The sequence below is a fragment of the Phoenix dactylifera genome, chromosome 9 (assembly GCF_051530095.1).
Source record: "Phoenix dactylifera cultivar Ajwa chromosome 9, Ajwa_hap1_PhDact_Kaust_v1.1, whole genome shotgun sequence".
In the NCBI taxonomy this organism is placed as follows: Eukaryota; Viridiplantae; Streptophyta; class Magnoliopsida; order Arecales; family Arecaceae; genus Phoenix; species Phoenix dactylifera.
Genome location: NC_143198.1, coordinates 5174800 through 5200481, shown reverse-complemented (window position 1 = coordinate 5200481; position 25682 = coordinate 5174800). Strand labels below are relative to the sequence as shown.

The window sequence follows — 25682 nt, the reverse complement described above, 5'->3', positions numbered from 1 at the left end:
TTTAACAACACCTTTGGCGGAGAGTTGGAGCGCGGACATTCAGAAAACGCTAAAATGTTTGTGCTTGGATGCCTGCCAAATTTCCTAATCTTTATCCAGTGGCGTGGCATCAAGATGGATGAATGGCTGATTTCTTTGAACAAAATGAGACATGGGGTCCGTCACTTGGGTACCTGCCTTCGGATGTTTCTCCTTTGTGCTCCAACGCAGTTCAAAGAGTTTTTTTTTCCTTTTTTTTTGTTTTTTATTTTGTTGCTAGGGCAGATGAAATATATCTGTAATCCAATATATACATCCATCCAACAATTCAGCCACGTATGATGCCATCTAGTTCTGTTTGTCTCCATATAACCAGCCAAATGTGATGTCATCCAATCCGTATCTCAGTTTGCCTTCTTTTACACAAGTAGCATGAAAGGAATTGCAGCTCTCCCTGCTATTTGATGATATGGCTCGCTTGCATAATGAGCCATACATACTGGATACCCTTCCAAGCAACTCTCATCGTGTCCTTGGGATAGAAACATCAAAGATCTGACATCCACCCTCCCAAGCCACTCTCAGCCTGTCCTTGAGATAGAAATATCAAAGATCTGGCACCCATCTGCAGCAACAAAGTGCTCTAGAATCACATCCAGACCTGCTAGTTATCCAATTGTTTTATGAACAAGCTGATTGCTGGTCTGACAGTGGCTAAGAAGGATCAAGCAGTCAAGGAGAGGAGACTGTTGCTGGCTGTGCCAATGGCATGCTGACAGTAAATTGTGATTAAAGAAATAGCAAAATAAGACACGACACTGCATCATGTCATACGAGCTACTAATGTTTGTTCTACTGGTCATATTTACAAATATTGCTACATTATCCTCTTGAAATTTATGCACATAAAACCTATGTTAAGCGATAATCTTCATCATAATTTTTGAAGTGTGTTCTAATTCAATATAATTAACATCCAAAAACTGAAGATGGAAAGGAGAAGCTAATGTCAATGTTTTCTTTAATACAAATAGTTTCAATTATGATTCTCATACAGGACCAGACAGAAAAAGTAATTTCGACCTCTTTCTTCAAATTCGAACTGTTAGTATATTTTTCCTACTCTCATTACAACCATACACCATCAACCACTTTGATAGAAATATTGAATCCATCTTTAACTTTTCAGTGATGTGCCAAAACCGGCAAGTACCGAACAAAGAATCCAGGATCGACCCATCAGCTATCAAATAAGTCTGGATATCATATTAAGCTAGATTTTGAACAGTACCACACGTCGAATTTTGCCTCAAACTCAATACATGAAACTGAATTGCAAATGAAACAGCATCTTGAAGCCTCACCCATCCATTCCCTCAACAACATACTAAATAGAAGATCCTATCTGTTACCACAAATAAGTGGGGGAGGAAGCTCCAGCATGGAAATGAAAGCCTGTGCCTGAGTGTTCTGTAGGAATCAGAATGAACATCTCCACAACTAAAAATTTTTAGTTGAACTGCTCACTCATTTTCAGTCCAGCACATAAATTCGAGAAGCGATGTCCTGAACCAGCCAATCAAACCCCTGAAGCAATCCTTCCCCAGTGCAGGCACTACAGCCCACAATTTCCCAATGCCTAGTTTTGTCCAAAGCATCCAAATTTAGCACCTGCATGAATAAGAAAAATCACTTCAACAAGATAAGAGCATTGTTCTGTCTTGCTACCATTATACAGATGGAGTCTGAAGGCTCGATAAAAGGACACAGGTCAAGTTCCTGCCTAAATTGGACAAATGCTGGCCTAAAATTATGTGATAAACAAAGAATTTATAATTGTAATAATTCAATTGAACCAAAACTTATTCTATCAAAACTATTTATGGAAATCTCATTTTAGATCAGCCAAGACAACAGTCATTATTTAGTATATCATATCTTTGCCAAATTGAAATCCATAACATAACAGCAAATGATAAGAACTTAAAACAAAGTGAAAAGGAGAATTAATGTTATGTGACAGTAGCAAACAGAAAAGCACCATGTTATTTCAAGCATATGACACTGGGTTATCCCATGAATCACAAGGGGTAACTTAACAACCATGCTGAAGTACTGACAGTGCTTATCACCTAAATAACATTTCAAAATATTTTCTTGAAGATTTCATGATTCATATTACAGTTGGAGCATCTTTTTCAAATTGTTAGCTACTAACCTGATGACATATGCTATGAGCATGTGCAATGAAAATTTCAGGCATTCTGCCACATAAACCATGGGTCTACATGGAAAACATTTGGGGGAAAATTATTTTAGCAGCAGTGGGACTAATAAAGCTGAAATCAAATAGTCAAGATCATGCTTGTCAGGTAAAGGGCTCTTTCTTTCTCATCTTTGAGCACCCAATGCAGTTTCCACTGACCATACTTCAAATATGATTATTTGGTCAACGTGTTCTACATTTATCTCATGAAAGATGCAATAGCAGACATCGCTCCTGGTTGCCCCACACATTCCCCGAGCTACTGGTACCCGAGAGCCTAAATAGTTACTCCTTAGTTGCAGAATCAGGAACAAGGGTGCGGGAGTAGGTGTGGGTACAAGAGCAGGGAAATGGAATGTTAGAAACACTATAAGTAATGAAACACTTAGGAATCTAGCGCTAGTTCAAGTTTCTAAGGAGTTTCGAAAGCGACTATGTTACTCTAGGGTAAAATTTCCGGCTACTAAGAGTTACTCTTTGTTACTTATATACCCAGGTATAAAATGATACAATAAACTACGTAATGGATAAGCTATATTGAACATCTTAAATGTTTCAAGTGATGGATAACTAATGATGACACCATCAACAAGAGGTAAATTGTTACAGAAATAAAACTCTCATGTTTATTCAAGTAGCTAAAAGTACAAATAACAGTTATAATATCAACAATTCTGACTTATCCTGATATCAGAGGCAGATCAGATCCACTTGCCGCCAGGGGAAAAAAGTTTAACTGGTCACATATGCTACAAAAATAAGCTTTAGGTTGTGGAGGACAACCGAATCATCCAACCCCTGCATTTAAAGTGATAAGCATGCATCTCAAAGCTACCATATATGATATGCACAGTCAGTGAACCTTTCTTCCTGCTGGCCAGCAGAGATTACCAAGTTCCCTAGTTTCAGGCTAATCCCTAATCTTATGGGGCTCAACCAAACCACTCGAAGGAACTCGATACCAGATATCTATGTGGAATTTGTAATAATACTACTCCAAGAAGATAAGCTAGATGGACAAGAAATATGAGAATCCCAAAGATCAGAGCCCTGGAAATGAGAGCCCCTAATTATGAAGTGCATTTCCTGCATAGGAATCCCATTATTATGCAATCAAAACACATCTAACCAATCTTGATAACCTTCAAAGCTCAAAGAGGGCAACAATTTCTGCTTCATGTGAATACACAACATCAGCAGGTACTGTTAAAGCTGCAACTGTAATTTCACCCTGACTTAAGCCCATCCCAATGACAACACCATCAGGTTGTCAAGGGGCTACAACCTGAATATATAAGGAAATAAAATCTAACAGCAGCTTTCTATATAGGACCATGAGTTACGTGCCCTTATACTTAGAACCAAGATTCGCAATCTCAGTACCAGACCCCGTACCGGTACCATCTTAGTACAGTATCAGTATATACCTAGTACAAGATTGCCGCCCCACCCCACCCCACCCCCACAAGAAAAAAAAGTTCGGAAGTACTAGTATGGTAAGGCACGCCCATACGCACCGGTATAGTCTAGTATAGCATACCATGCTTGGAACTATTGACCTATTGACACCAATATAGGACATTGGATAAACCACTGTATGCCTTTCTCTTTCTTTTAACTCAAGAAAGACTGCATACAATTGCTCTTGTTTTAAGTTATATGACCAACCATATATTTAAAGAGGATACCATCAAGTATAAATCAAACAAATAGGCATAAGCATTTCCATAGCGAGAGCTATCCAACTCACAAGGAGGAAAGACTCTTAATCTTGGGTGGACCCATAATAGTTTTTGTATCCCACTCACGAAAGAATCAATTTTAAAAGCTTCTGATAATTTCTGCCTGTTCTCGTTTTCCTCTTTTCCAAGGGCTCAACATTATAATAGACACCATAATGCTAATAAATTAATCGGTAGTAAATTGATGTTGAATATGTGATGGGCACATATTGTGGTTGCCTAAGCAAAGACAAGAACTAGTACTAGATTTGGCTACAAAGGGAGATCTGATTTCTTAGAGCTCCCCATTTTTCCTCCAAATCCCACTCCTTCCATCCATTTTCAACGTCAATGCCATTCACTATTATTACTGAAAAGTTATAAACACTCCACAACCAGATCGCTTTAGGCCACAACGGCATCTTTATCTGAGATTAAGCAACCCCAGGTGAGGAACGTCAAGTGGACCATGTTATTACAAAATACAAAATATTAACCAGAAAAATAGCAAGATATGACCACAGAATTATGAATTAAATGTCATACAGAAACAGAAAAATCTTTATGAAACACACAGCTATAAAGAATCCTCTGCAACTTTAAAATATAGAATTTGAACCTATAATATCTTCTTTTTTTGAGTCTTTAACTAGTATTCCTTGAATTTAGAGTTTTTGGTGGTTATTTCTCAAAATTGTAGGTCATGAAGGATCCTGAAGTTCAGTGAAAAATGGAAGTGCTCATGCTTATTTGGCATGAGCACAACAAACTGATGCGAATATCACTGTATCTTGCATGAGTACAACAAAATGACAGGAAAATGCATGCAACACAGCATGTTAGGAAACAACAGAATACCACAGTCCACAATCTTTTCAGACAAAGATAAGTTGTATCAGATTTACCTGGATTCACACTAACAATCACTGTCTAAATGCATTTTCAACATCTGTATGTATCTCTAAGATTCTATTATCAGATCACTGTTAACTAAATGAGATCGATAGTTTAAGATACAACGATTGGAAATAGATATAGGGACCTGTACGATTGTACAGGTCAAGCACCTACAGTTTCAAACGAGAAGAAAAATATGGTGTACCAAGCAGTACTATTTGATAAGAGGTTGATTTGCTTATGGAATTGTCCCCAGGGATGCTATGTACTAGTCTCAAGGCGATATGATATGTTGCGACTAGCATGGCGGTACCTTAAGTGTTGCTAAAATATATCATGAAAAGAGTCCTTTTGATAGTACTTATTCTCTAAGTTTTAGCCAAGAAAAAAAACAGAAAATGCAATACAAAGAATTGAATTAAATCAAGATCTTACCTTTGCTATTTCTGATGGTTTGAGAGCACCTTGTATATCCTGTTTATTTGCAAAGACCAACAAAGATGCCCCTGATAATCTCTGTCAAAAGCATAAATAACCTTCTGAAAAACCTTAGTAAAGAAGAATAACGAAACTAGTAATTACTCTAACAAAAGATATGTAAAACAGAAAATCAAATCTTGCCTAATTTACAAAGTGAAAAATTTAGTATTGGCATTTCGATACATAGCTTCAAGCAATAAAATATAACAGCTGACCTGATTAGAGCAACGCATACAACTTTATGTGTTGGTCTTTCACTTTATCAGTACTCTTTGTCCAGTATTTGTACCTGAATCATATGAAGTGGATCTACATATTCTAGAATTGTAGTTAAGGTTCATTGACTACATGGATGTCATTTTGAACTGGCTATATAAGTGGGGTTATTCTGTCACTATAAAATCCCCGTAGTGGAAACCATAACTCTATAATAAGGAGAAGGATGTTCAGCCAAGTCAGCTAACTAAACACATAGCTCCCTCACTTCTTTCCTCCATCTTTTCTCCTTTCTCAGAACTTTGTTATCTCTTTAATTCTTTCTTTCTTGTCCTCTAAGTTAAAGGATATCTAGATTTAATCTTTTGAAGACTATGACCAGCAAAAAACTGAAGACCTTCAAAGGTATTCATCTTGTTTATTGGATCTAGATTTGTTCTACCTATCAAGATCCAGATCCAATATTATCCAACATGAAGTAGTCATATTATACTCTCTCTCTCTCTCTCTCTCTCTCTCTCTGTGACTAGTCATATTATACACTCTCTCTCTCTCTCTCTCTCTCTCTCTGTGACTAGTCATATTATACTCTCTCTCTCTCTCTCTCTCTCTCTCTCTGTGTGACTAGTTTTACAACTGGTTATCCATCTAATATCATATGCTATAGCCATATCCTCCTGATTATGACTGTTCATTGAGGCTTAGAAAATGTTATACCGACAAAGAATTTATTACATTGGCCCATTAGTTGGACACAGAATGCAATTTAAGTGAAAGATTATTAAAACTGATGGCCTATTTCATCCAGAATTTAATACATATATAAAAGAAGTAGGAAAGCCTGTGTAAATGGAACTAAAGTGGAGTAGTTAATGTAGACACCGAGGGCCATTTCACGTGGCCATCAAATGAGTATAAAAGTTGATATAGAACTTCTAGATATATATAAATGAGTATAGTAGAAATCAGATTGTCAAGGTAGGTCCGGGTCAGTTATAATAGATGGATCCACATGTAAGAACATAAGTGATGTCGGACCAATTGGGAATGTCCTAAAATGCATGGGAAGACCTGAAGGGTTTGAAAATTAGGATTTAGGTCCAGAAATTTCCCTGCTGTCCTGTTACAGAAAACAAGGCAGAAAAGATTTTTTTTGGGGGCTGTTGTAAAATTCAATAAGTCCAAAAACAATATGTTTTAGGTTTTTACAGGAGACACAAGTCCTAAGACCAAGTTTCTAATGGTAATATGTCGATTACTGATTGTCCATAAAAATCTTGTAGCAGAAATCCAGATTACAGAAAATAACAGAAAAAAAGTATATCTTTCAAGATTACAAATAAGAATAAGATAAGTAGAAATTTTGGAGATAATAGAGAAGAATAGAGATTAAGAAGAGAGAAAACAAGAGAGAGTTAAGAAGGGTCGAACCTGGCCTAAAAAGAAGTCCTTCTCTCTTTCAAAGCAAATCAGATAAAATGATGCTAATGGCTAACCATAAGGCCTTTTTGTAAATTTTATATGACTTGAATTGCATGTAAACTAGGACTCTTAAAAACCAAGTAACCAATCTAAAAATCTTTCATAAAATGAGAAAATTTTGAGTATCACATAAGCCTAACTTGAAAGACCCTTAAAATAACTGAAAATTAAGTCCCAATGACTTTATCTCTTATCCAACTCAACATATACCCAAAGTAGGAACTTTTTCACACAATTTCATTTTGAAATAGCACTCTAAAGCTCACTCTAAGTATTAGCAAAATAAAAGTTCCAGAAATACAAAGTAAAAACTTAGGGTCAACTAATTTTTATCCACCTTCTCATTCGCTTCGGCTGCAAGGCTCTCGTCCTTGAGATTCTTTTGGCATTTTATCCTCATGCTTAACTGTTTGATCTTCAAAAATTGATGATGAGGCCAACTTGACACTTTCTTGCTATCACAATATCAGTTGGTTGCCCTGATGCCTTTTGACCAATGACCATGAAATTTTTAATCACTTGATCAATGGCATACATTGATTAAACTTCAAACCAGCAATTTGGATCTTCAAAGTGCTTCCATCAATTATATCCCTTGTTCAATAGAGATCCATGCCTTCATGATTTAGAAATTATTTCAAAACTGCATCTTCAAAGCTTTTAGTCTTCTTAACCAGATTGTCTAGGCATGATCCATCTTCAAATGCAGTCTCTTGATGAAAAAGTTCATCACTTGTAGGACTTTAGATGGACAGTTTCGTTCACAAGACTCTTACCAGATGGATCTTCATCATAGAATTTGCTCCCCCTCTTTGAGATACTGCAACACCCATGCAAGCTCCCCTTTGCACAAGTCATCCTGGCTTGAAGCTCACATCCTTTTTTTCATTCCTTGCTGATGGATGCAAAGGCAAAACCTTCAACATGCTCCGGATTAACACCCACATGAAGAAACAAAGGGAATAAAAATAGAAAGCAGCAATCTAAATTCCTCACTAGTTATTATCCAGTTAATGCTTCAAGTCTATCCATTACAAATAATAGAGGCTCACAATTGCATGAATTGAATGCCAAAGCTATTTGACACATGCTATTCTGCACATTCCTGCACTCGATTAAAAGGATGGAGAATCAAAAAGAAATACGATAGGCGATCTCAAACCTCTTCTTTCAAGAGATTCTCCAGCTCCATCCGGCAATCGTCCAGCCTCCGAACATCAGAGCTGTCGACAACCCACACCAGACCGTCAGTCTGCTCAAAGTAGTTCCTCCAATAGGACCTGATAGTCTTCTGCCCGCCAACATCCCATATGTTAAGAGAATACCTGTGATTAGGAACGAAGATTTAGACAAACATTTGGCTGTTTTCCTTTTTCTTCTTTTCAAATCAAAACAAAAGAGAGGGAAAGAAGCCTAACTTTTGGTACTTGATCGTCTTGATGTTGAAGCCCAGGGTAGGGCTGATGACGCTGGTGTCCTCACCGTTGATCTTCAGCACGATTGTTGTCTTTCCCGAGTTGTCAAGCCCACTGCCATTTCCAGAAAAAGAAAAAGAAAAAGAATCAGAGAAAACAAGGCAAAGCCTCACATCAGAGAGGGTCAAGAGGGGGAAAAAAGGAGAAAATGGAAGCATACACCATGAGGATTCGCATTTCCTTCTCTTTCCTCTTGATCTTCCTTATAATGCTGAGGAGGCCCATTGAGGAGGGATCGGAGAAGCGTGTTGGCAAAGCCTAGTTGTTCTTCGACTCCGTCGCCGCCACCCGTCCGAGATCCTCCACCTTTTATCTAATAAAAATGCTTTCTTCCTCCACTTCTAAAGGGACGGAGAAGGAGATGAACACATGGTGAGCAAGTGGAAGATGACTGAGGGTAACGGGGAAAAGGCAAGGAGCGCCGCCAAAAAAGAAAAAGGGAAAACTCTTCGATCCCTTCCTCTGTTCAAATCCAAAGGCAAAGAAGCAAAGAGAAAAGAACAAAATATATAATAAAAAGATTTGAGACAAGCTTTAAGCATGGATCTACGGAGTGACTGTAGGCCAACACCTCATTCACTTCCTCCTCTCCCACAAGCCCATGGAGAGACACACAGCAATCCCCAGATCCACGACCCTTATATATCTCAAAAAGCTTGAACCGACCCCATCCATGCCTCAAAACCCTCCAATCTGAAGACCTCTTTTCGAAAAGAGAGAGAAGGAGAAAGGGATGGCCGCCGTACCTTGGCCGGGAGGTGGAGACGTCCACGGTCGGAGTGACGCCGGCGAGCCCCGGAATCTGCCGTGGCCAGAAATAGGAATTACGCCCGTGCCCTACTTTCTCCTTCCTTTTTTTTTTCCTTCTCTTTTTTTATGTTTTCCGTTTCCTTCCCCCGCGCTCTGGCCCTCGTAGGCGGCCCCCGGGCAACGCCGGAGACCATGGTTTTAAATAACGGCGTTATAACCGTTATAACAGCCGTTCTAATTTTTTCCTACCTAGTTAACGTAGATAAATAAGAAAGAAAAACACAACGGCGATTATTTTTCATTATTTTCAGATTATAATGGACTGTTTATTGTACTTTTAAAAACAAAATATTAGTTTTCTCAAAGTTCTTTTTAAAATAATTGTATGATCAAAAGAATAAATCATGTTACCTAATAAAAAAATAAAAGAAAAGATAATGCTATAATTTTTAGGTTATTGTACATTGTTTGTTCTTATGTTGATAGCAAGTTTAATGCAAAATAATCTGCTCTAATAATCGTTATATTTTTTCATGTTATTATAAATATAATGTAATGTAAGGGATCCAAAATTGTTATCACAGCTGGTATTTTGGACCTTAATGTGAAGAAAAAGACATATATATATATATATATATATATATAGAGAGAGAGAGAGAGAGAGAGAGAGAGAGAGAGAGAGAGTACAAATAAACCACCATAATCATTCCACGATAAATCTATAGGTTTGGAAATAAAAATATATATCAAATGATTTCTTTTTCACATATAGTGTAATTTACTATGTAGACATTACATTGCACAGCATAAAGCTATTTCTGTCTAGCTTTTCATTCAATAAAGCTTCTACCGATTCCAAAGTTTTTCTGATTAGAGTTTATCTTCCATAATCAGAGAGATCTGTAAGTAAAAACTGCTTTCCTTTATCCAATCATTTCTTATTAGCATTAAAATAGATATCAAGTTTGTTTTCTTCATTTAATTTTGATGGTAATATAGCCATCCATCAAATCCATAACAGGTTGGTCACAATGCAACCACCTTGCCATTGCACCAAAAACCCGACCTCCAATTTTAAAATCATAAATTAAACAAATTACAGATAGTTAACATGAAATGAAATTTGGACCATATGGCATTTAATTTTTCATAAATATATAGAAATACATCACTAAAGATTTACCAAATTGGATGTTTACTTATTACAACTTTTGCTCTTCATGGGTTCCCATCGACAGCAAAGAAGAAGAAAGACACATCTCTACGACCATAAATAAAATTTATCAAAATTTGCACAGGCGAGTTTCTAAGACTTCTGTACAAATTTCATAATTTCTCCGGCCGGTCCAATCTGCACAAGCATATTCATGGACAATGAAATTATATTCCAGCATCCTGAGACAAATCACAATACAGGCAAAAATTGTAACAGCCCAGCATCTTCTCCTATTCAGTGAGAACCTTGCGAGTTGGATCCCTTCCCTTCCACAATTATACAAACATCAGACCTGATTTTCCTGCCTTAGCCTTTTATGATCTCTCTCAACACGTTCAAATCTTCCCACCACACACGAATCATCGATAGTAACTCGGTGCTTTGCAGAGGACCCATGATAATGTGGGCTAGCTGCTTTCCTCTTCTGGCTCCTAGGCTCTGGAGAATGGAGCTCCTGACTATCCAGTGACAGCTCCCCTTCTTCTGCATTCCCCTTTGCCTTATCAGCTCCATGGAATCCATTCTCAGTTATATGATCCAGATTCGGAGGCTCCTGTCTGTAGGAAGGTTTTACCCAGCCATGCCTTCTCTCCTGCTTCATCTTCTCATCTTCAGCTGCCAATTCAACACCATGTTCCAGCTCCCTCTCAATGAGGTCGTCTTCATCCGTCAGATCCACTTTCCTAGCAACATCACCACGAGACTTTCTCCGTTTCTCCAAAGCGGCTTTCACCTTGTCTTTGTCTATCTTGTTTATAGCATCCATTTGAGAGTAACCTTTGGGACCTTCACTGCCGGTGACAGGCAACATGGATTCTTCTACTGGACGCTCAGACCCATAATTGGCCCTGCTGTTTCCAGCTTCTGCCATATTCCCTGATTCATGATACCGATGATCCACCAGTCCAGGTTCCATTTTATGGTCATGAAGGCCACTTCTTTGCTTGTTGTTCCGATGGTCTTTGATATCATTTTGCAAAACCCTTTGGGCCCCATTTTGCCTATCAGGGTACAACTGATCAGGCACAGGGCGAGCCAATGAGCTTGTTGGGGCAGCACTCTGCATCCCAGCAGTGTTTGGTGTTTGACAGCAACCACTTTGTGAAGGGGACTCCTCCATAGAAGCTGGAGCTTTCGCTGGAGTCTGGTGATTGACCCCACTGGCAGAGCTCCCTTCAGCTTCACTCCCATGGGATGGTGGCTGCGTCACGCGGTTTTGTTCATACAATTCCAGCATTTGATTGCTAACCTCTGAAAGCAGACAATTTCAAAGCTAAGCATAAAATGTAACAGAACAATAAAATAAAAAATATTAAAAAAGCACCTCAAGATCAATAATTTAATCTTACGCAAAAAAAAAAGAGAAAGGGACCAGAAATGGAGAAAAGGGAAAAAATTCAGAGAATTAAACATTTGCAAAATGCTAGGTCAAGTAAATTTTTGGCACTCACAAACTGTGAAAGTAGCCATGAATGAAAGTGAGTGGCTATGCAGAGAAGCACATATAGAGGTAATGCTGTTCTAAATAATTTCAGAAATGAATAAAGGCGACCATTGAAAAAAAGGGAAGAAGGAATTTTTCTGAAAAAAGACGCAGATCTCAAATAAGAAAATGACAAATGGGAGAAGCAAACGGATAAGGAGTTGCATTGACGAACAAAATGTAGGTGTTTGTGTGTGCACAAGTGGCCAAAGGCAGATGCAGAGGAACATGCAGCATGCATGTGTGACATATCTACATATAGCAGCTTATTTCACCATATTTATTTATGTGATGTTGGACACCTAGCTCCTATGTCCATATTACTCTGAATATATGGAGAATATAAGGTTTTTTTTGTAATTTAGATGAGGATAGGTGAAGGAAGCAGATGAGCCCACAATCCCAAGATTTGCAGGTACCAAAACCAGCTTTTGAGGGGCAGGTGGTATTCATATTGATGTGTAGTACTCTTGAGTTCAATTCTGGTCTTCCCTGTACCACCTTGAACAAATCATTCCATCAGTCATCCAATCCACAAACAGAATGCCACATGGATATCCTAGCCAGGCATATAAACACCCCTTTGTGGTCTGTCATCTATGGATCACCTCTGCATATACCACATCTACAGATTCAAATTAGAGATGATCTCAAAGTCCTCTAAGATATGTTTACAGCCAAAAGTAGGTGTCAGATACTCATCAAAATTGATAAAAGGTTTCCACACACAAAATCAATCTTGCAAACTAAAAGGGGAAAAAAAACCAGCCTAACCCACACAAAAATTCAAACTGTACAAACAGGAGTAAATATAGAAAAATCTATATAATATTTTTGTTGATCACTCTGTCTAAAAACAAACCTTCCAACTGTCGTGGGGTAACATCAAATTCCTGCCACCAAACCTTCTCACCATCAGACGGAAGCTTCACTTTCAGAAACTTAGCAGCCAAGAAGATGGCACCAGCTGCAATATGGTGGGGCTTAAATTGCAGGCAGAGCGAAGTACGCAGCCTGCACACCCCTTTCCAGTGTGCAATAAATACACATATTGAGGATTATAATTGGAAAAGAGAGAAAAAGTAGCTTTAGCATACCCATCATTGACAAAATTCCAAGCAACTTGTGCAAGGGCATTTTGAGCAACCTTAAACTTCTTTATTGCTTCAACCAGGGGTTTATATGGATGATGCACATTCAGATCAAAACCAAGAGTTGCAAGTACCAGCCGCTCTCCGATTAAAATAAGTTCTTTCTGTTGCTCATAGACTTCCTGCAAAGAGTAATGTTAAATGTTACCACACTTGACATGAAGCTATGATGGTAAAAAGCTTGATACAGGGAAGGCATATGATAGGATGACGTGGGGTTTTGGAAAGAAGGTTCTAAACCATTTTGATTTCCATTCTAAATGAAATTATTGGATTATGTGTTTGTATTTGTAACCCAAGATTTTCTATATTTGGAGCCCCTTTAATTTCTTCTCATCTTTGGTTGGTCTTCGACAAGGATGTCCGCTATCACTTTATTTACTTATCATCTACTCCGACATGCTTTACAGGTCCTTTCACTCTAAGGTGGCTGCAGGTACCTTATCTAGAATTCATTAGGCCCTTGAGCTCCACAATCTCATATTTTATACACCAATAACTGTCTCCTCTTCTCCAAAGCTAACATTGATCAACAAGACTTATGGAGTCTATTGATTATTATCATCAAATGTCTGGACAAAAGGTTAATATTGACTGACCAATTTATCACGTTCCTTCCAAGAATTCGTAAGTGCACACAAAACTTGTTAGGTAGTTGGAGATTAACTTGTTTCCTTGTCCTTGGTAATAACTTGGTATTCCTACAATAGGTGCAGGTTCAAAGAGAAAGGATTTCAGTTTTCCAATTGATAAAGTGGAAGAGCATCTTAGCTCTTGGAAATGGTTGGGAAGGTTATTCTTATAAATGTTGTCCTCCACTATATACCTCTTATGGTTAATTCATTATCCCTATTTCAGTCATAAACCATCACGATCGCATTGTGAAGAATTTCTACGAGCTACTCCTCATAACACTAGTCAAGGTATTCATCTAATTCACTAGGATGGAATTACTACTCATAACGCCTTGTGGCCTTCATATCCCCAATCTATGAAGAACTAAGACCACACTCTTGGCTACCATTGCAAGACCTAGTTACAAAAGCAAGGGCAAGTGCAAGAGCAGATTAGGGTGTGGGTGGGGAGTAGTAGGCCTACTGAAATCTTTTTAATCAGGAAACGTGTGGGAAGAGTTTCCAAAGAGACTCCAAAGCCAGTGCAGCATCCTAAGCAGAAGATTCCTGCAACTACGGTGAAGGTGGATCATGCTTGGAGATGAATAATTTATGGGTCTCTTTTGTGGCTTCAAAGTTATTTTTGTCTCTTGGGATGCATAAAAATGCTCCACCATTGTTCTTGGGCATGGCAAGATATTTGTGAGTATTTATTTGCCACTTCCCAATGGGTCACTGGCACTCGCAAACAAATCTATATTCTAGGTCATAGATGATTGTCGCTGCCTCAGCAAAACATCAACAACCTTCAACTCTTCTTTTATCTCAAATTCTCTTATGATGGCTGACCTGATCACTCATGATAGTTGGCAGAATATTCATTTTTTCCGCATTTGCTTGAAATTATGGACATAATCACCCCCACTCCTCTATCTTTGGGCAATTGAGAAGACAAACTTTCTTAGGGCTTTTTTTCATCACTGGCAGGTCAGTGTTCAAGATGTTTATCACTCAGATCCATCAGCATCAACACCATAATGTTTAAAATTGGTGTGGAAATTAAACCTAGGCCCTCGAATGCAACTACTCCCTTGGAAATTAGTGTGGGACTGATTGCCAACTACCACCACTCTTGCCTCTAAAGACCTCGATGTTCAAATGGGATGCAGTCATTGCATTGGTGAAACCGTGAATCTCCAACATGTTTTTATGGGTTGTCCATACTCCAAGGAGGTTTGACCTGAACTTGCGAATGCATTAGGCATCACTTTCTATTGGTATAGCTAGTCTGATTTTACCTCTACTGTCAAGTCTGGTCCTTCACTCGGAAAAATCAGATCTAGCAGTTCTCTTTAGCTATACTGCTCAAAGCATTTGGCATGCATATCAAGTTTTTTATCATCAGTCTCCTTTGCAGTAATAGTTCTTAGACATGCTCTTACCTTTGCACAAAGAACTGCTTTCAATCTCAAAATATTCACCATCTTCTCTTAGTCTTCTGGCTTCTATGACTCTCTTGGGACCATTGGTTGCTAGCTGCCTTCCTTCTCCTCTTACTATTTGCTGATGTCCATAAATTTTGATGGAAGTGTTCCAACTAATTATGCTGAAGCAGGTTTCATTATCAGACATGAGCAAGGTGTCACCCTTATGGCTGCAGGTTTCAAGCTGTCTTGCCATTGAGTTTTTATGGCAGAATTATGTGGGGATGCATTAAAATGGCTATTACATGATTCTAGGCCACGACTTTTGGGTGGAAGGAGAGTCCCCTATGTTAGTCACTTGGTTATATTCTAGAGACCAGCAAAAGACTCCCCACCATCCTTGCCTCATGGGCATTTGGCACCTTAGCTTGAGTCTTTCTTCATTTACTACTACCAATATTCATGGAGAAGCTAATCAAGCAAAGGAATGGCTTGTCCATGAGGCAATGGTTATGGGAAGCAAAAGTCTCCATCTTTGCCTCATGGACATTTGGTGCCTTAGCTTGATTCTTTCTTCTTCTTCTTTTTTGGGTAAAGATTCTTTCTTCTTTTAATACTACCATATTTATAGAGAAGCTGATCAAGCAGGGGAAACCGGCTTGTCCATGAGGAATGGCTGTGAGAATTGGGAATTTAACTATACTAGAGAGCAATAGTATATTTTGTATATTGATGCTACATGTTGCACTTTCCTAAGGAGGACCTAATCTCCTTTCTCTTAAAAAATAAAAGAGAAACATAGAGAGAGAAGAAGAAGACAATGATAACATGTACCGGGAACAAGAGTAAGCCCTATACATATAAACAATGGAAATTATTGGTAGCAGGACTGAAAATATAGAATAAAAGAAGTCCTATATCAAGAGAAGATCAATTTTATGACCAATACTCCATTATGTCTTAATATCCTTTCCCTGGTATGGAATATTTCTACTACCACAGAAAACATAAGTAAAAGATGGGAGCCAAACACAATCTCGAAAAGGATCATGGGGCAAATACAGTCCATGTAGCATCCGTTGTCTTTCACATGGTTTCTTCGAGAAGGTGACTAAGCCAATTAAATTCAAGAGACCTTCGGGCCTTTGTCATTTCCAATAGCATTCATGGCATGCAAGATGAAATTTATGAAGGCCAAATCAGCATCTCCAGGGTAAATGAATCAAAGAAGTGGAAGATGGCACCATTGTAAAGCTGTGCATCTAAAAATTCTTCTAGGTTAAAATAAACAACCAAAAGACTACTATAGAGACAAAAGTGCATTAGAGGTAACTCATGATATTGCTCTGTAAGGAAACATAGGATCCGTGCATATAAAATTACAAGCCAATACCATGTGCAATTAGGCAATACAAGACTCAATTTGCACTGCATGTTGATTGTGGCACTCCTACTTTAATCACTAATTATCTCAGCATATGTTTCATTGCCATTAATTTATTCAATCCAATACAATTACAAATCTAAAAAAGGGCGAACAAGTTACAAAATAAGAATCACTTAATACCATTTTTTAAGTGAAAAATATATCCATCGTAAAATAAAGTACTAAAGGCAAGAATGGCAAACAACATAAAAAACAAAGAAAAAATTAATGACAAGTGGAACAAAGAAAAGGAGATATATTACCCTCTGTTTGATTCTTTGAACAGCAGCAGGATCCTTTTTATGGATAATTTCATAAGAAACAAGAATAACATCCTTTAAAGGCCGAGGGGTTTCTTCAACTTTTCCAGCCAAAAACATGCAAACAGTAGCAATGGTCTGCAAATCATATATGTGTGAACACTAAGCATCAGTATTGATCAAAAACACAGAACAATCTACTGTATATGTTTCAGTTCGAACTCCAATCCCTTATCTGAACCAGCTCTTATTAATTAAATGTTCAAGTAACAAATAGAGGAAAAAAGACAGACATACAATATATCATTAACATCAAGGCAGAAACTAGAAACCCAAACAACAAAATAACTGAAAAGTGCTTAGAATCACATAATTGCCATATTAATATAGGAAAGTGAAAAACGTATAATTTTTGCAGACATATCCCTCGAGCTGATTGAAAGTGTTTGCCCATATGATGAAATTATAGCATCTCCATTCAATGGAAGTTTCATAGTAAATCATAACTTAAGCAAGACATCTAATACGATTTATAGGAAATAAGGAAACAATTTAAGAACAAAAGCCAAGTGAGAATCATTGAGATATAAGAAGATTTAGCTTGTGCGGATTCAAATTGATACAAGAAAAAGACAGAAAATAATGTTAACATTGGCTCCCTCTTGCTGCCACCACCTGACACTAGCGACCAGGATAGACCGAGGGGCTTCAACAGGCCACATGTGGCCTCAGGCAATGATCATAGACCAACTGGCTAACCGCCAAACCCACTCAGTGGGCAAGCTTGTTAGCAAGCTTTCCAGGACGGTCCCTGTTCTGCCTCAGCATCGTGCATTTCTCCACTGGGTATGCAACGACCACACAACTTGCCAGTGCTGGCAGGCAGGCAGACCACATCGACATCAGCTTTACAGGTCCCTGCCAGTGCAGACATGGCTGCGCACCGAGTGGTGTTCAATCAAGCAAGGGCAGCCTCATATGTTGTCATCCAGACAGCACACAAAACAAGCCAGCCCACAACAAGCCTTCTAAGGGTCCACTTACTAGAATGGTCTTTGACCAGGCTACCACAGCAACTCCAGCCAGCTGGGTGCCATATTCTTCAGGGAACCACGCTCTGTGGGTGTTTGATTGTCTTTTCGAGAGTTGGATTCTGGTACAATGGTTGTGGTCATCATCATATATGCTGGTGTCATCGGAGAGCTGGCGCCCTCATGGGCCTTCATTCAAAACCTTCCTTCTTAGCTGTGTCCCCCCCCCCCCAAAAAAAAAAAAGGGACACCCACCAGTATGTCCTATGTGCACTGGGATTGCCACAATGCACCCTTTTGGCCTTTTATTTGTCTGTTTCAATGTGGGGGAGTTGTGGCTCTACATGGTTTGCTCGTATGTGCATGTGACTTCTAAACAACTTTGGCTACATACATTTGGGTTGGGTGTTCATGGTGGTCAGTGGTTTTGTCTTGCCTGGCTCGCTAGCAGCATTTTTGTGATCACTTGCCTGCATCTGGGTAGTTGTATGTACTTCCTTGCATAGTGAATAATAGTTAAAGTTACTTACCAAGGTATGCCCTACTGGCCCAAACTGGGCGGTACGAGGCGTACCGAGTCCGCACCAGTACTCGGTATGCCAAAAAAATTTCATACCATACCGTACCAACACTGTGCTAGTGTGACATCGATACGGATCCGGTATCGAGATAACAAACCTTGTTACTTACCAATAATAATAACGATGATGATATTAACTGTTTCCTCAACATACAATTGCCAAATTTTAACTAAAATAAAAAGTTTTCACAATAACTAGGCAAAAAGGTGTGAACTAGGATAGGTATACATTAAAAAAGAACAAATATGAAGTTCGTAGATACAAGGTGTCAAGCATAAATACACTATAGTTGTCAATTGCAAATTTATGCAATAATCAAATATACATCAAGTCTAGAAGTATTTAAAACATAACATGCATGGACGTAAGCTCTAAGTCACAGATGATGCAAGCTAAAATGTTGCAACATACAAAACATTGCATTTCACCAACAATTGGCCCAATACATATCGGATACTTTTATGTTAGTACCAGATTATTTATTTCAAAAGAAAAAAGTGATATATATGGCAATTACATAGTCTAGATGTTTCCAGAAATGTCCTAAATACTTTGACGGTTGCTAGTTTATTTCTCCGGAGGCATCAAGGAGGTTCAAAAACTGAATCTATGCTGCTAAGGTAAATAAAACCCCTTTCACCCTTCAGTATCATGTGCACTCTTGAGGAAAAAAGAGAAGACCTAGAACTATTAATGTATGTCATGTATGTTATACTTATCCATGTAAACTAATTTATCCACTCAATGTCATGTTTTTGAACACTCTAACCAAGAGATTAAAGGAGTCATGAGGAAAAAGAGAAACCTAGAACTATATAGAGTTTTTTTCTAAAAAAAACTAAACGAGTAATGTTTATCATGTACGACATCGTTATCAATGTAAACTAATTTATTTACTTAATGTCATGTTTTGATGTGTCCATATTCTAATTTTTGGAAGTTGCCATGTCGATGTTTCTGTATCATGTCAGATCCATATCTCATGTCCTGTCTCTGTGCTTCACAGCAAGATGATACTCATTATTATTTATTAAATAGAAACAAAAGGTGCAAGTTTTAACTCATTTGAAAAGAATAATTGCATACCATAACTAAATATAGGGACTGGCACCTTTTACCTTGATGAAAACAGGATTTAAGAGAAAAATATTACAAACATAGCAGTAGGGTACTTTGTCTAGTAAGAAAAAAGTAACCTAAGGAATCATTGCAGAAAAGGTACAGATGATAATATTTTTCATAGTATAGAAGAATGGTTACTCAGCTACATATTCTGAATTTCAGATTGAAAGCTACACAAGAAGTCAAATGCTTCTGGATTATATACACTAACAGATAACACTGCTTGCAAAAGTTTAATACACACACACACACACATATAAGCAGTTATGGTTTGAAAAGAAAGAAAAATTACTTGTGCATCCAAATATTGATAGCCACATATATTTTTTATAAAGCAACCGATACTTACCCTCCTATCATTTTTTGCATGAGACTGGCGAAGGAAAAAACGATGACAAAATACAATTGCAGTGGCTATTGTTACTTGAGGTCTGCATCACAAAAATAAGCAATCATTGTCATACTATGGGCATAAAATTGACAAATAGAGTTAAAAATGATTGGTAATACTTGACAAAATCAATTTACTGAAACAGGTAGAGAACTTGATATGGTGAAAATATCATACAAGTATATAACAACTTTAACTGCCAATAAGAGATACTCAGAGCTTAAGTCTCAGGTTGTCCATGACTTGATAGCAACAGTAACCATCTTGTCTTTCAAAGAAAAAGAATGAAGATCCAAATCTCATAAAGAGGTTGAACTCGTAATTTGGACAACAAAAGACCAAAGAAACACATAGAAATAAGTGGGGCAACTAACACTTGGAGACATGGCTAGATCCTGCAGAAATGTGCAATATGACTTTGAAAAGATTAAAAAAAAAGGCAAGTGGGAACTTACACTTTGAGTCTCATGCCCAAATCCTGCAGAAATGTGCAGTAAGACTTGCGAAGATACGTCTCTTTCTTCAGATCAATGCCATCTCTCCTAGATGGCGAGTTTTCTTCAATTTCCTTCCGACTAAAATACCAAGTGGAACCAGTATAGTTATCTTCCTCATGCCTGTCATGAGATAACCTATAAGGACTACTTTCCACCATTCCATGTTGTGAAGAGTCTCCTGGTAATATGCCAGCCCCAGCCATATGGATTTTGTTCACCAATTATATTAGACTGAAAATGCTGACTTGCCTTGCTCTATAGTATTGTTTAATAATGTAAACTGGTCACGCAAATGAAAGCAAGAGCAGTTTCCTGCAAGAAATAGTACACATTCAGTACAAGAGTTGTGCAAGTAATACTACCAGCACTATTTGAATTTAAAGCAGGCAGAAGATTGTTGTACATGGTCGTATTATTTTTAAGCATATCCAAGGCCTTGCACATCCATGTTTAAGACATCCAAGATACAGATAACTTATTGTTCTAAATATACGACACAACACTAGAACCAATGGATAAGCAAGGATCTGTCACTGTATTTTGGTTACTACATTAACTGATATTAAACTTAATTGCAACTAGCGTACAACTTCATTTCCCACTTGTCTCTAACATCTGATAGTTTCTAAAATCAATTCTGAGATTGATGCAGCCAGATTATTATCATCTATTGAATTGAAGATACAGTATTATACTATTATCCTTGGTCAGACTTTTGAAAATGAACAGATCTTTTATTTCAGAACTGAGTTTATCTTTAAAAAAACAAAATTTTCTGTTATTTATTGAAAATTCTGGAAATAGCAAAACAACCGAGACAAAGAAGGTTGAAAAAGAAGAACTAGTTTTTGCTTTATTTTTTTAACAGTACAAAATACTGCCTCAAATACTCTGCACTTGCTCTTCTCTGCCTTAAAAAACCTTACATGACACGAAAGTAAATCTTACAAATGATATGGCTCATCATCAAAATCAAAAGAGATAAAACAGCTCCTGGAGAGCTACTTTGAGAAGGGGCGGCCAGCTAGTTGAATGACCCAACACTCTTTTTTTCCTATTTTATTATATTTTTTATTGTTCATATTTAATGTCCTTTCTTTTTCCTTCTTTCCTACTCTCTCCTTTACTTCTTTTTAGGCACACAAATAGAGAAAGAGATGCCTCCTCTCTTCCATGAGACAGATTTGGCATCTGTATGTCCTTAAAAGTAAGCAATCTCCTCAAATAAGTTGGCTAGCCCCATATATTTGATAGCTAGAACAAGTGGGACTGGTTAGCTAGCTCAAGCGCTAAAATAAAAAGGAAAATTGCCTAAAATCGACCACCAGTGAGTTGTAGTCTCTATGGGGATCCAAGAGAGTATAAACTTACAAGTCCACCCCTCAAACACAAAAAAAAAGAAGAAAACCCTGTGAAATTACCTAGAAAACTGAGGTCAGCAATGCCCACACCCTCTGATGCATCTCTAAGCAGCCAAGGAGCAGAAGGACAAGGCAGAAGGACCAACCATTATGGGCCCAGGAAAAGGCCAATACCAAGCATTTAACATATTTGTTTCTGATTATTAAGAGGGATTTTAGGAGTCCTTTTAGGATGTAATGGAAGCCCAAATAATTAGTATTGGACATCCAATAGGTGCTTAGTAATTTTTCTTACAAATAGGTGGTCGCTACCGTCCCTGGGTACTGTTTATGCTATAGGTAACAGAAGCTGATAAGCAGTATTTAGAGAAAGAAAGTTTAGGCTTTTAATAAAGGGGATTTGATCGGCTGTCCTATTCTATCTTTACTCCTCTGTTAGGAGTCCTAATTGGAGTAGGAATTAGTGGCCAGCTGTTGGGGCGGTACTCAAAAATTGTATGTAGCAAAATTATTTTGAGAAGTAAATTGACCACAGGCCTCTCTTTCTTCTTCCTCTAATCTCTCTCTCCTCACTTCTCATTATTCTTTATTGCTATTTTCCCCTCCAATGCTTTTATATCAGTAATCAACTGCTATTCAGATCTGAGATATCATCTGACTTTTGTTACTAGCAATGGAGAAATTCTCTTGAATCCTAGAAAATTCAGATCTAAGATCTGACTTGAACCCTATTTCTGCTGATCTTGATTCCTAAGAGACTACATAAGATTTAGTATCGAGTGTCAAAAGATCCTACACCAATGGTCTTTTCAAAAGGTGCAGCAATGGTAATAATGCAGAACAAGATGAGAGCCTCCAACGATATGAAGCGCAATTGCAACCAGTTGATCGAGCAATTGACAAGTTGAAACGGAATGCTGGTGGTATGCAAAAACTGTTGGAGACATGGGAAGCAGATGTCTGATATAAAAAAACAAGATATGTCCATGAAGTTTGAAGCCATCCAAATCTCAATCAGTGATCTCAAGAGAGGTAATTCTGATCAGCCCTCCACTTCTATTTTTAATGATGTTGTTAGTGGACTTCAAAATTCTCCATAGTGGCACATAGAGCAGTTCTTGCAAGGCCGGGATAACAAGTACTTAACCCAGACCAGTCATATTCAAGGATAACTTACAGTGCAATCTAATTCAAATTCTGATCAGCCTGGAGAATTGATATATCTAAATGGTTGACAACTAATGAAGATATAGAGAGAAGGCAAGGAGAAAGAAGACACGGATACACAAACTTGAGGAAAAAGAGATTAGAAACCACTGGCACGCATAAAACCAAAAAATCTTTCAACAATACACGCTATGACTGAAAAAAAAAACCCAACTATCACCTTCTCTTCCTTGTTTTCGTTTAATTTTAAAAAAAAGCGGTTGCATCTAAGAGTGGAAAACTATTTGAGTTTTCACCCAATCCTTTACATCTGACCTGTGATGAGAAGAACAATAACAACCAAAAGAGAGGTTAAAAAAAAGGTTAAAAAAAACAAAGCAAAGGCACCGTCCCCAAAAACATCCCTAGGCTTAATGTTGATGGTAATCCATAGTTGCAACCTTTCGTTCAGCCACTACAACCAGATACTATAAAGATTATTACATAAAGTGTTCCATCCCTAATTTTCCTTGATTTCTAGAAGTTATCAGATATCAAAAGAACACACATCACGAGATGAAATTTTACCTATTCCCAACAAGTAAAACCCTAAAAATCAATTTTGGCCGAGAGAATTAACGGAAAAGGCTGAAAAGAGAGGGTTTCAGATGCCGCCGGATGAGATAAAACCATTCTTTGCATCCAAAACCGATCTTGGCTCGAACAAGCAGGGCGGCGGAGGAGAAAAGCATACCTTGCTCAAAAGAAGATCGAAATCCGCCCTCAAGCCGATGCCCTCTGCCTTCCGATCGAAACCCCAGCGAAAAGATTTGGTGGACGGAATCGAAGAGGGGGCGGTACAACGAAACCCTAGAAACCAAAGGGATCGGGATCGGGAGAGTGTGAGAGCTAAAAGGGGGCTCGGCCACACCCTTTTCCTTTGCGCGATTTTTTATCTAATAATCTAACGACCAGCGTAGGGGCACTCGAGCTGCACGTGCTTCACGAGGAGAGGAGAAGCGGCCCAACTCGAAGTCGAAGAAGATTGAGGGGTTTAGGGTTTGTAAAAAGTCGGCACGGATATTTGTATGTGGCCGTTGGGGTCTTTGTAAGTCGGATTATTCTGGGTTATTATAACCTGGATATATTAGATAATCATATCAGTAAAATAAATAAGAGGAAGTTTAAGGATTTTGCGTAGTTCAAACCTTTAAATAAGCCAGATCAGGAAAGTCCATGGTGCATCAACTCACTCAAACAATAAATAAAAGAAATAATGCGATTATTGAAAATAAATTGCAAATACTTTCTTAAAGCAAAAGAAAAAAAAATTATTTGTAGAAAGGCTTGATGACCCACCAAATAATCAGAACATTGTCGCAAAATCTAGTAGTTGATGCAATAGTATTTCATAAAATTATGGTTCTTCAAAAATGCATAAAAGCATACATTCTAGAGCCGCACATTTTAATATAGCCAATTTAGCTTTTTCTAAAAAAAATGTATATAGTTATATTAGCAATCAATTTCATTGAGAAAAGATCGAATCAATACCTAAAAAACTACCATAATTGGCAACTAGAAGAGATGATTTTGCTTAGTATTTGCATGAATGAACATAATTTTCGGTATTCTTGACTGAATTACTATTGTAGTTGTAATTTAAATTGTGATGGAGCTTAGTGAATTATTAATTAATATGACATTTCAACCCCAAATTTAATTACTTTTACATAGAATCTCATCATTTACATTAGCTTTTTTTTTTTTCTCCTTTGCAGGCAAGATAAATTTGAACTATTCCAAATTTTCACCCGTGCAATCCTTGAGTGTCGAAATATATTCTAGAGGATTTTAGGTTATTTTGATTTTATAATTTCTAGCCTATCAAGGACTTATCATATAAGGGGTTTGATAGCTTGTGATTGGAGGATAGGAAAGATTTTTTTTATTTAAATAGAATTCTTTGAATCTCTTTCTCCTTTTCTTATTTCTCCCTCTCACAGCACACAAGTTAAGCTTGAAACTATTTCGTATTAACAAAAATTATAAATTTGTTGGTCAGGTATATACATTGGAATATGACTTTGCAAGAACAATCTCTTCCAATGGAATTTTCATCAAGCAATTAATACTTAGTTATGATATCATAAAATCCCAAAATACAATGTTACGTTGCTTTTTTTGGAAGAACGGTATGATATCATATTTAATATAAAGAATTGTTGAGATATTAGGGGTATCTCCTTTGTGTCACAGATAGGCCTTAGAGCCAACAAGGAGACTACAAGTACTCCATATATTGAGAGATCTAGAGAAAAGAAGGAAAAAAAGAGAGATAATAAAAAATAGAACCCATCATTTAACTAGGAGAGGAGAAGAAAAAGTTTCGGAAATTTCTCTTCTTTCTCTTCTATCATTTCTCTCCAAGTTCACTTTGCTTCCCTTATTTCCTGTCTCTCTCTCAACTACTGCACTCTCTCTCCCTTGCTTTCTTGGCTGTTTGTTTCCCTGCAAGTCCAGTTCCAGCTTCAGCTGATCCGGTTTCCCCTTCTCCTCCATGAAAAATACTCCCTCTTAAACTTGGATCTTGTCATTTCCTTAAAAAACATCTATAAGTGCAACCAGAAAAAACAATAACTTATACCAAATAATTTTAATGGAAATACACTTTTAATCAGATAGGAAAGATATCTTCAATCAGAAAGAATTA

The 25682-nt window shown here is 37.6% G+C and overlaps 2 protein-coding genes across 3 annotated transcripts; both read right to left on the bottom strand.

The window, feature by feature from the left end:
• Positions 1-983: 983 nt before the first annotated feature.
• TTN5 (ADP-ribosylation factor family protein) lies at positions 984-9441 on the bottom strand. The gene is made up of 6 exons (XM_008789022.6): positions 9263-9441; positions 8677-8857; positions 8460-8570; positions 8204-8366; positions 5299-5379; positions 984-1650 (listed from the first exon to the last, which is right to left on the bottom strand). Exons 2-6 carry the CDS (start codon positions 8739-8741, stop codon positions 1513-1515), a joined length of 558 nt encoding a protein of 185 aa, XP_008787244.1. The 5' UTR covers positions 8742-8857; positions 9263-9441; the 3' UTR covers positions 984-1512.
• Positions 9442-10378: 937 nt separating this feature from the next.
• On the bottom strand, positions 10379-24084 carry LOC103705355 (cyclin-T1-3-like). Of its 2 annotated transcripts, XM_088704046.2 has the most exons (8): positions 23724-23903; positions 20712-20774; positions 20421-20582; positions 19924-20005; positions 16844-16978; positions 13063-13238; positions 12828-12979; positions 10379-11733 (listed from the first exon to the last, which is right to left on the bottom strand). In XM_088704046.2, the coding sequence occupies exons 3-8, from the start codon at positions 20432-20434 to the stop codon at positions 10769-10771; spliced, it is 1524 nt and encodes a 507-aa protein (XP_088560172.2). In that variant the 5' UTR covers positions 20435-20582; positions 20712-20774; positions 23724-23903; the 3' UTR covers positions 10379-10768. The 2 variants fall into 2 exon arrangements, with proteins under 2 accessions (XP_088560172.2, XP_026659774.4); XM_026803973.4 differs by having other exon boundaries at positions 20421-20774; positions 23724-24084.
• Positions 24085-25682: the final 1598 nt, after the last annotated feature.